This window comes from Limulus polyphemus, unplaced genomic scaffold (assembly GCF_000517525.1).
Source record: "Limulus polyphemus unplaced genomic scaffold, Limulus_polyphemus-2.1.2 Scaffold3346, whole genome shotgun sequence".
In the NCBI taxonomy this organism is placed as follows: Eukaryota; Metazoa; Arthropoda; class Merostomata; order Xiphosura; family Limulidae; genus Limulus; species Limulus polyphemus.
The window spans coordinates 36723-48509 of record NW_013668956.1 but is presented as its reverse complement, the minus strand read 5'-3'; the positions used below and the strand labels follow the sequence as shown (position 1 = coordinate 48509).

Genomic DNA, 11787 nt, shown 5'->3' with positions numbered 1-11787 from the left:
ACCACTTCTGTACCAGGTATATTCTTTGCCCAGTGTGGACAGAAATTGGAAAGAGCACATCCAAAAGGGAGAAAACAACAGCTGGAGAGAGATCCAAACCACACGATATTGTAATCTCAATCCCATAAAATACATCAATGTGGGTGAGAGTAAAAGGATGTGCCTCTAGGTGTAGAGTGGCTAGGGCATGACAGACTGTACATGGCAAATCAACTGCATCTAAAACCCAGCCTCCATGAACTGACATCCATGCGGGGGTATGATGAGGATCATACCATTGATAAGCCAACTACAACCCAAAATCCAACCATTGGGAACCAACATCCATGTGGGGGTAGGAAAGAGGATCATACCGTCTTCACCTCAAGTGCAGCAGACCAGAGGGAATCTCATGTCCCCAATCTGTGAACATGACACATGATAGAAATGTGATAAATTGTTTGACTGATCCAGGAACCCAATATCTGGATGATCAATATAGTAAAGATGTCTCTGTAATGTCAACTATCTCACTCAAAACCAATCCAACGGGAACCACCCCTAGCACAATAACATTCTCGGTATGAGAAAATCATTGAGAGATAGCGTAAGAGGAAGAAACATATTAATTCCACCACTGTGACCCACAACACAGGTAGAAGGAACAAGAATATAACTGAATGAGGAAACGGAGAAACCTATAATACATGTGTGAGGACTAATGCTGATTGGTTCAGCTCTGAATCCAAAACTCAGCCACTAGGAACTGACATCCATGTGGGGGTAGAATGAGGGATCCCAATCGATGGGTGAACTGCACTTTTGATTGCTCACTCCAAAGCTACAACATCTCCTCAGATAAACCAGTGCAGAAATGGAGCATCAGATTGGAGGACATCTTGTCATCTACATCAGCAGAAGACCACCGCTCTACTCTCAACTGAATGGTTTTATCATTATTTGTATCGTATATCATTATCACATCCAGGAGGATGCCTCCATGTTCCACCACCTCAGTGGCTGAGAACTGGAAAGTGAAATAACTCCCATATTCCACTGGATGAAAAAGTGGGGAGAGTCCAGAGGAATGTCAACACCACAGACAGTGCAACAGGTGACAACGAAACCCTTATTTTGAAAAGAGACCATACTGATTTATTTAATCGAAGACATGGCAGGGATGAGCAGCTATCTCCTTCTGCTTTACCTGTGAAGTTTATGGATGAGTACAGTCCATAATTGGCATATTAATGAAGCAAATATATTGCAAGGAAAAACCTATGAATGATCTTGTGGAACATCCCATCTCAACAGTGCACGTTTAGTGCCCATGGAAATTAGAAAGAAACAGCTACCCAAAGCAGATAATGAGAGATAAATGTATGATGTGTAGTCCCAGTGCTCGATGGAAGAAGGACCTCCAACGTATAACAAGGGTGAGATGAGATAAGACGGAAGGTGCCTAATCAGAGTGAAGACACCAGGAATTGATTACGGGGAAAAAGGAGACAAGGAAGAAAAGGCCAATTGAATCAAAAGCCAAATCCAAAGGGTATGGGAAAAAGTCATAAGCAGAGCAGTGATGCTAAGGAATCAAACAGCAGGAAAAGGAATCAACAGAAAGAAGCCTTGAAGGCAATGAAGCAACCTAGAGCAGGCATGGGACCTATAAGACCAACCAGATACAACTAGCATTAAAGAAGGGAGATGGAAGGAAATGAATAGCGAGTACTTGTCACACAAGGGTAGGAAAAATCAATCCAGAACAAAAAGAACAGATAAAGATGAAGCAGCTGAGAAAAACCAGATCTGTGTTGACCAGGAAGGTGCAATCAGAAAGACCTGACACAAAGTGGAAAGGATGAACAAAATCACCCGGTAAAGATGACGAATGGGATAAGAAAAGAAAGGTATAAACAGGTCCCAATCCTGTCTGAACACATCGACAGCCAAGGTAGGTGGGTGAGGAACTGGAGTCAAAGACATACAGATTTGAAACAAGCTTGAAGGGCAATACCCGAAACTAGTACCCAAACCCATGGTGAACAAACTTAAGACAGTGCCATGAGGAATAAAAAATGGGAATAAGAATACAAAACGTCGACTATGGCATCCTCAGTCCTGAAGAAAAGGCCCACCATAGTGTGATAAAAGGAGGGGAAAAAAAGAATAAAAAACAACAACTGTGAAACATGTATAAAAGGGGCTGAGGTAGGCCTAGCAGACTATGCAGTAGAGGCCATGGGAAGGCCAATAAAGAATGAGGTGGAGGAATATCGTCAAAATAGATGTCATCCAGAACGAGTTCGGCAGTTTGAGGAAGAAGTCTAGGAATAGTGGGAGAAGGTTGGGCAAACCCTGGACCCATGGGTCCTCAAAAACGAAATTAATTGCAAGAAATATACAATATAATTAATTACAAAAATGCAAGTCGTTATATTGTAAAATTAAGTACGTATATATTTACAAAAAAATTTAGTAGATGGTATTTGTTGAAGAAAGAATATATTTAACCTAATTTATGACTTACCTGTTTTCTTGATGTCTCAGGGTGAAACTATTACAGTTGTCACTTCTATTTTATTTTATACCCATAAAAGTACTTCAAACAAATATTACAGATTGACTGAATAAAAGTTGTTCACACTGGTTACCTTCTCACACTTTTATTTCCAAATGAACAATGGTTTTCCTTCTACATTTGTGGTTGGTCTTATTTACATAAAGTACACCTAACAATATGTATTGGAAGTTACCATTAATATAGTCAACTACAACATTAATAAAAAAAAACTTTTGCTCTTGCAAAATGGAACAGCTAAACTCCACTTGTTTCTAGGTAACAATAGCAAAAAAAAAAAAAATCACATGTTCATACAATGCTGAACTAATATTGACTCTTATAAACAATGTGACAAGAAGGCCAAGTTAACAATAAATCTAAAACAGCATTTTTCCTAGTAGATTCACTGACCAATTGGTGAAGATAGCTACCCTGAAAAGTTTCTAAAAACCTGTTTCCCTCATGAATTGACTCTCTATCTTTCCCAATCTATATGCCTGAAATTAAAATCTCCAATAATTACAATCTCATCAACAGCTGAATTCTTTATTTCACTTTAATTTCTAATTAATTTCACCTGGTAGTCTCTGACAAATTCTAACTAAAAACGTTTCCCCTTATAATCACTAACAGAAACCCAAATAAAATCAACCTCACTGCCATTAACTTTGATATCCTCAACTTGAAAAGGCTGTAACTCACATTTTACATATAAAGCTACTCCTCCCCTCTTTTTAGTACTTTATCCCTATTAAACAACCTATAACCCTGTATCTCAAAAAATTCTTGTCATCCAAATTGTCTATATTTAACCAGGTTTGAGTTATTCCCATTCAAAACCTTTTGTTCTGATCCATTTTTTTTTCTTATATTTCAAGCATTACAATAATAAAAGTTGAGCCTATCATTAAAACTACCTACATACTTTGTTCCTACACAATACTTTTCTCTACATCTTATTTTTTCTTCACTATTCTGGCCCTCACTACTTTCTAGTCCTAGTTTAATATTTCTCTTACATTTGAGTTAATGATCCTGCTTTGTATACTTGGCTTTAGATAATGAATAGCAGTTGCAAATGTTGAACAGTGAGACTTGAGCACCATATCTGTTACTAACTTTAAGTTACATTTTTGTTATAACTTTCTATCACAGGTAAGACTTCTAAACAAAGATTAAGTCTCATATTGTATCACCACCACCACCACCATATGGGTTATACTTCAGTGTGTAACACATTTTTACTATTTTCACATTATAATTTGTACACTAGTTTCACTTATCTGTCCTTTATATGCAACATTTTCTGCTTATGGCCTATTTGTGTAGAATTCATGAACATGCATATAAAGTTGCATTGTTTTTGCAACATTGTTATACAAGATAAATAAACAGCATTAATATGACCATATAATAAAGTAGGTACAGAAACACTATTTATGCTCCTATTTCTTAATATTTAAATCTATTTTTGTGTTTTACTGTTTCTTTGCTCTTTCACATAACACATTGTATATTAAATATTTTTTGTACGAGTCTTTCAGACAGTTTCCAAAAGGTATGTGACTGCTTGTTTCACAGTGTACTCTTCCAATAAACATATATATATATATGAATACACAAACAGCAAGTGTTGGATATTTCGAGTCTTAAATTACAAACTTTGTCATTTCACAAACACATCTTTAGTACAAAAACTTTATTAATACATTTGATTTTTTGCATACAGACTTGTATCATTTACTAAAAGCTTGCAAAAATTTGTTAAGATACAATTCATAAGATCACAATTATATTCAACATTACTTCTGGAGCAGCATCAGATGAAGGAATAATAAATTTACTGATGATATTAAGGTTTTGGGTGTTGCTGGTTGCGAGTAGGATGCTGCTGTTTTACAAAAGGATTTGGATTATTTGGTGAGCCATGCAAAAAAAAAACAAAAAAAACAGTAGATGGCTTTTAATTATAATAACTGCAAGGTAATGTACGAGTTATAATTTATTACAAATGTAATTTTGATGGGGTAACCTAAACAATGCTGCAAAAGAAAAGGATCTTAGTGTTCTGGTTAACCAATGGGTTGTTTTTCAAGTCTTTAACACATATAGGCCAAAGTAAGCCACAAGTCAACAGTAGTCTAGTACTTGCTTCATTGCAAGGTTCATCACAGACTGAAGAAACATTATGAATGAGAAAGAGTTTACAAATATGATTTTTATAATGTAAGCATTTCGGAGTTTTGCAGCATTAAATTGAATTTTCTGTGCCCATCAAAATGCAAATGAGGTACAAATAGGAAGCCACATGCTTACTGAAGTGGGAGTCTAAGTATGCATGCCCCGACCCCATCCATGGTGTTATGAATGTTACCAACTTTTCATGTTACCCTATATTGTTGATTTTACAACAGTTTGTGTCAGGTTAGAGAAAATACCAGATACAACATACAGGAACACTGATAAAAACTTTAGATATGCATTTAAGAGGTTGCAGAAGTTATGCAAGTCTAATTTGTAATCTGTATGATGAACAAAAGTATTTTTATTCTTATCTGAACATTACTTTGCACTCTGGCTTGTCAGAGTTTATAGTCAGGCTGACTGTCATTTCACAGACATATCTTCAGTATAAAAATTTCATTAACACATCTGATTTTTTTCTGTACAACAAACTTGTACTTTTTACTAAAATCCTGACACATTTTTTAAAGATACACTTTATAAGTTTTGAATTATATTTAAATTACTTCTCCAATAAGGGGTCAGTCCAATGGACCAACATCATGCACATTTAGTTAAACATCAAGCAAGAACATACATCTTCATATTACTGTTAAAAAAGCTATGACATAGGTGAGCAAATGGCTTAATTCTGTATGAAATTTTAAAAAATTTGATCAAAAGTGAAAAATTTGATATAATTGTTAACACTAAAAAGGCAACATAAACCACAATATTAAAAACCAAAAAATTTCCTAGCAAAAAAAAAAAGTGTAAATAAACTTACAACAAAGTGGTGTTTGTTCAGTTTCTTCTCCATTTTCTAACAACAAACCACTTTGCTCATCAGGAAAAGATTCAGTATTTGTTTTCAACACCTCCATGATTACATCAGCATGTCATCCTTCATGAAATGTACTTGCTCATCTGAAGCTGCAGATAGCTTAACCTACCAAACAAGTTAAAACTTTTATCTTACTAAAATATTATTACCACCAAGTCTTCATAGAAAAACCTCAAGTTACTTTTTCCATAGCATCTATCAGTATCATGACAATATGCAAGTTTTATCATTCTGATATATTTAAACTGAAACTGTTTCATGTTTTGAAATGTTAAACCTTACTTTGAACAAATGTGTAGTCATTAACAAAGGATGTAATCATTCCACTGTATGTTTATGCACCTTAAACATAAGTGATGATTGGGAAGTACATTTTTATTTCTCTAAAGGTCTATTTCCAAAGTTCTTAAAATAAAGAAAAAAAGATCATACATCATATCATTATTCATAGATGTTACCAAAAATTTTTAGGGTTGGTCATTTTTCCAATTAACACATGTAAGCCACAAGTCAGTAGCAGTCTAGTATATGGTTCAAAGCAAGGTTCATCAAAGATTGAAAAAACATATTAGCAAACAAAAGGTTATGACCACGAAATTATAACACAAACTTTGGCAGTTTCTGCAGCATTAGAATTAATTTTCTGTGTCCATTAAAATGCAGTTGAGGTTCAAAAAGGGGAATCACTTGCTTACTGAAGACATAAAAAAGAAAATCAATGGTAAATGCCATAAGAGGTTTAAACTGACAAACAGCACAAAAGACTTAGAGAATTATAGGAAAGCTATGGATCTGATTACAAAATAAATTAGAAAATTTGTAAAGTTTGCCAATGATATTAAACTCCTGGGTATTTCTAGCTGTAGTGAGGATTTTGAGCTACTACATTCAATCACAGTAGGCATAAAATAATGCATTTGGTTTATCATAATTTGGGTCAAGTGTCTAGAATAGATGGGAACTAACTTAACAGGAACATGACCTGAAATTAGACCATTGTGACACAGATTAGATTTATGCTACCGATGACTTATTTCTAAACTCACATAGAAATAAATTGGCAAATGCTTGCTTGATCTTCATTTTTCCAGGTTGGAAAAGCATTAGATGAAGAAATAATAAATTTGTTGATGAAATTAAGGTTTTGGGTATTGCTAACTGTAAGAAAGATGGTGCTGCCTTACAATAGGATTTGGATTATTTGGTGAAATGTGAAAAAATGGCTGATGGCTTTTAATTATAATAGCTGGAAAGCAATGTATGTGGGTTATCATAATGTATCACAAGTATAATTTTGATGGAATAATCTTACCAATTTTATGAAAGGAAAGGATCTTGGTGTTCCAGTTTATTAGTTTTCTAAGCCATCTAAACTGTGTGCTGTTGCTAGTGGCAAAGCAAATAGAATTTTAGATTGTATATAAAGAAATAATGAATACAAGTTTAAAGAGGTTATAATGTCACTATTTAGATTACTGGTTCTCCCATATTTAAAGCAAAAAGGAAAAAACATTGAATTATTAGGGAAATGGTTCAGAGAAGGGCTACTACTAGTACTAGGATGACAGATGGAAAGTTGTCATATGAGGACAGGTTGAAATCTCTGAAATTTTCTCTTGAAAGTTTAAAACAAGAGCTTGATTTCTCTAACAAGATGGCTGGTCTTTGGAATGAGTTGTCTTCAGATATGGGATATGTAGTCAATTTAATAATAATAAAAAAAATGATTGATATATATTTGAATGACAAGTGCTGGCTTTGAGTGTTTTAATTTAAAAGTTAAGCTTAGTGGATGCCTAGACCAACAGGAGATGGGCCAACATAACCCTCCTCTTTAAATGTAATGCTAATGTTTATGTAATAGTAACAGCATGACTGAAGATCTTAGCATAGTAAGTAGGTGATAGTCACTCCACTGTCTCCAGCCTTAGACGCTCTGCTCTGTTTTTAGTAAGAAATCGAATAGTAATATTAATGATAGAATTTTTGGATGAATTTATACTTATATGTATTGCTGGTTACAACTATAATAGTACAAGTCAAAAGAAGTAATCATAAGTTAAGCCTGACTTAAAGTTGAAGTAAATTTAAACTTAAGTGTTCAGTCTTTCAGTTTCACTCAGCATGAACAGCGAACGTCTGATGTTAAACTTAAAAGTTTAATCATAAATGTTTAATAAATTAACACGTAATACTAATAGTAGTATTGAACTAGTTATTTCTTAATGTTTTAAAATAATTACGTTGTTTCTTTTATTACCTTATTACTTCCGATAACAATGGAGTTAGAAAAAAAGCTATAATCTTTCCAATATAATTTTTACGCGAGTCTTTCAACGGGTGGCAACTTGAAAAATATGGCTGGTTTTCATCTTCGCCCGCTTGCCTTTTGTGTGGCGTCCGTGTCTAATTTGTTTTTTGTTTTTTTCATATTTTATAACCAGTGACAATAGTTTATTGTTTGGTATTCATTTCTGCCATGTAATTCATTTTCTAAAATAAAAATATTGGCCCACTGAAAAAACAAACTCCATTTCCAGTACTTTTAAGCTCAATATTATGCTAAGTAATAAGTAAAATTAAAAAATAAAAGCATCCCGTTGATCCAACTTTGGACAAAATACCTACTTTTTTGTGTATTAGGACTATTGAATGTGAAAAATGAACAAAGAAATAGTGGATTTTTTTTGATTTTTTTTTTACATCGGAACAGTCATTCACATATAAGGCTGATTGTCCCAAACCAGCTTGCTCTGTCTTCTTGCTATTCAGTTTCAATAAACCAACATTAAGTTTGATTTGGTTCCTGAAACTTTTATTTAACTTTCTTAATCATCAGTATTTTTCGTGAAGTAACAAATCTATCACATCTAGAAAAATGCACAATTTACAATTTTCAACTACCTAATTTGCCCAATCTTTTCATATTCCTTTTTCATCTCATTCTCTCTAGCTGAGAAAAAAAAAAATCCTTCCAATGCACAATTGCTATTTTCATTTCAGATTAATCTCTAATTAGCGCTAGAGTATCTAACGTTTTTTCATGGTTAGCTTGTTAAATCCATTCGTAGTAAACATGTATTTGGTTAGGAATAGTGAAAACAAATGTAATGTTTACCCTGCAAGATGGCATCATGTTCGTCTGCTTAGAGATGCTCAGTTAGTTTGAACAGTAACATAGAAATACATGTACATTTTTCTCATACATTAAAAGCATAAACATATTTAGATTTTCACCAAAAATGGCTTGCGATGATCAAAAGAGTAAATTCTCTAATTGCCAAAACATGGTGTCATCACATCACAGTCGAATCGGTAATAGGATAATTTATGCGTTCGTTATATAGTAAATTCATTATTCCCAACTTATGAGATGTATAAATACATACACATATTATAAATAAATAGATCATGCATTTCTATATTATTGTTGCCTTTGTTTTTTGTCCTTCTACTGAGGTGATACTTGTTCTGCCTATGAGTAGGGAATTATGTCGGTAATGCTGAACCTTGTACAAAAAGGCTCAAGTGGTATCTTGAGATTAAATGACTCTTCCTATGCTTGAATGCTTGTATAATAAATGTATTCCAACCGCACTATATTGCCCATGTTTAGCTCAATTCAGAGCTCTTCAAACCTGCTTGGTTAAAACAAATGTAGCAGTCGCCGGAACACTGTTTATATAAGTCATTCGATACAAAAATGTTGTTATGATGTGTACACCTTTTACATTCCGGCGAAGAATGATTACAATTATATTATAATTTCAGTGAAGAAGAGAAGGAAATAATGAATAACGTAGAGAACTAATCTACTATACGATTCGCTATGTACCTTGATCAGTCAACAGTAATTTTACGGACTTACAACCCTGAAATCCTGGCTTAAATTCCTCAAAATAGAGAGAGCACAGATAGTCCATTGTGTAGTTCTGCATTTAAGAAACAAGCATTGATATATGAAGTCCTGAACAACATCACTCACAAGACTGTGCTTTGATCTTTGATTCAATGTCAGTTCGAAAACATATTTTTGGGTAAATATTCTGGCTATGTAGAATATAGTGGCATAATGGATGTTGAACCTGATGGGTTGGCCACATAGGCATGAATCTTTGAAGTCATATCATACACAAATAATTTTAAATGTCCTGTAAAGTATTCTTTTGTTTGTGAAATATCTGTTGATCTATAAACACAATTGATTAATGTGTTTATCCAAAACAAGAAATTGTACGAGTGAGGGTGTATTTTATAATATGTAATGGGACAAGTACTGATTTGCAAACTTTCAAGCAGCTGGAATGCAATACGGAGGCTGGTCATTTTTGTATGAGTTTCTGGCATCCAACAACCAAACACCCATCAGTGCAATTTTGACACATGTCATATGTTGAAACTGGATAGAAATACGTTTGCTAACATTTTAAAAAAGATATTCCCCAACGTATGGAATAAAAATGAATTTTATAAGTAAACTCCACATCCTCAAAGAAAAACATATGGAAGACACATAAAATTTTATAATAAGAAAATGGATGTGAGATTAGCTGCCTATGACTATACACCAAATTCAAGTGTAGTAGATGCCACTGATTGTTTGAGAAAAACCAGAACATTCAAATTTCCATGATAGTGAGGCAAAAACAGAATTTGTTTGTGTAACAGGTTGGCTCTTTGTTTTACTAGATAGTAGAAACGTGTTTGGTCAAGGTAATGAACGGCCAGTTAAACTTGAAAAGCAAAAGCATTGGAAGTTATCATCTGTTCAAATAGATAGATTCACACGGAAACTCATCCTAAATACATCTTGACATATGTTCTCACAAAATATTTTAGTTTTGTTTTCTTGCATTCGAAAAAGAGGTAAGTGGGAAAATAATCCCAATGTTGACTTTTTGGCTTTAAGGAAATCAATATTCAACGATAGTGCCACTCCCAGTCTTTATAACAACTGTGTGAATGTAAAATCATTGTGCTCTATTTTTAATTTAGGTTTTTCAAAGAATTATTAACATACAGAGATAATTACATTGATATATTTATGGTATTTTTAGTTAAAATAAGTGTCTCCATAAGTATGAGATCGATTATTCCACAACAACAGCAGATGTAATCCAGGAAATTTATGAATATTTTTGTGATCGAGATAGTTTGACTAAGTTTCTCTCTTTTGAGGGAAAAATAACGAGTGTGAACACTTTTGAAAAAGTAAACCAAAATCTTTATTTTAACTAAAACAGAAAAATGCAGTGCATGTACTCATAATGAATGAATCAACAGTCCTTCCTCTCCTTCCTAGTGAGTTTTTAGTCTCGTAGCTTTAAATGATGCAAGATAGAACAGCACAACACTAAACACAAGTATGTTTTAGTGGAAAATGTCTTCTCTGTAGCTATGCTATAGGCGAACTGGATAAAGAAAGTTTGCCTGGATACAGAATGTTAACTTGCTTTCTTTGTCCAGTGGACAGTATTACCTCGTGACCTCTGGTCATTGACAGCATCGATCAACCACCAGTTTCATTTGACGTTATAATCGGCCAGCCAAGGATACTCCAGTTTCAACTTGTTTAACCCAGACTCAATATACAGTACTGAAATATTATTGTGGGCAGAAGGGGTCACTTACCAAAGGAACAACGGGGAAGCAATTAGAACAAGATATTGTTAGCAATCATGGACCACGTGTTGTCGCCTTGACAGTGTGAAAGCTAAATAATCAATAATTTGAGGAAAAAATATGTTACTCTAAAAGGCAAAAGCCTAAGATATGCCCGCATATAATAGATTCTCAAACACTGTCAGATGGCTTTGACAATGCCATGTATTATATACCAAATTATATAGTATAACACATGTTAAAAAACATAAGTTATTCAGAGCATTCTCATATGTTAGCCTGCTCTTCTCTCACGGACTGAACGTGGTACTTGATAAGTGGTGCCTTTTACTGATTGCATTATCAAGTGAGCTGAAGTTTACCCATTAGTTCATACTTCAAGGCATTCTGTTACTAATGATGGTCCGGCAGGGCCAGGTGGTTAGAGCGCTCGACTCGCAATCTGAGGGTCGCGGGTTCGAATCCCCACCCCACTAAACATGCTCACCCTTTCAGCCATGGGGGTGTTATAATGTGATGGTCAATCCCACTATTCGTTGGTAAAAGAGTAGCCCAA

General features: G+C 34.1%; 1 protein-coding gene across 1 annotated transcript in view; it reads right to left on the bottom strand.

The window, feature by feature from the left end:
* Positions 1–5621: 5621 nt before the first annotated feature.
* The window catches only part of LOC111088216 (putative leucine-rich repeat-containing protein DDB_G0290503), a gene marked incomplete at its 5' end in the record, with an annotated part of 40639 nt that continues 34473 nt past the window's right edge, over positions 5622–11787 (bottom strand). The window contains one exon of the mRNA XM_022397625.1: positions 5622–5714. Within this exon, the coding sequence (XP_022253333.1) occupies positions 5710–5714 (5 nt within the window). The remainder of the gene's footprint in view (positions 5715–11787) is intronic.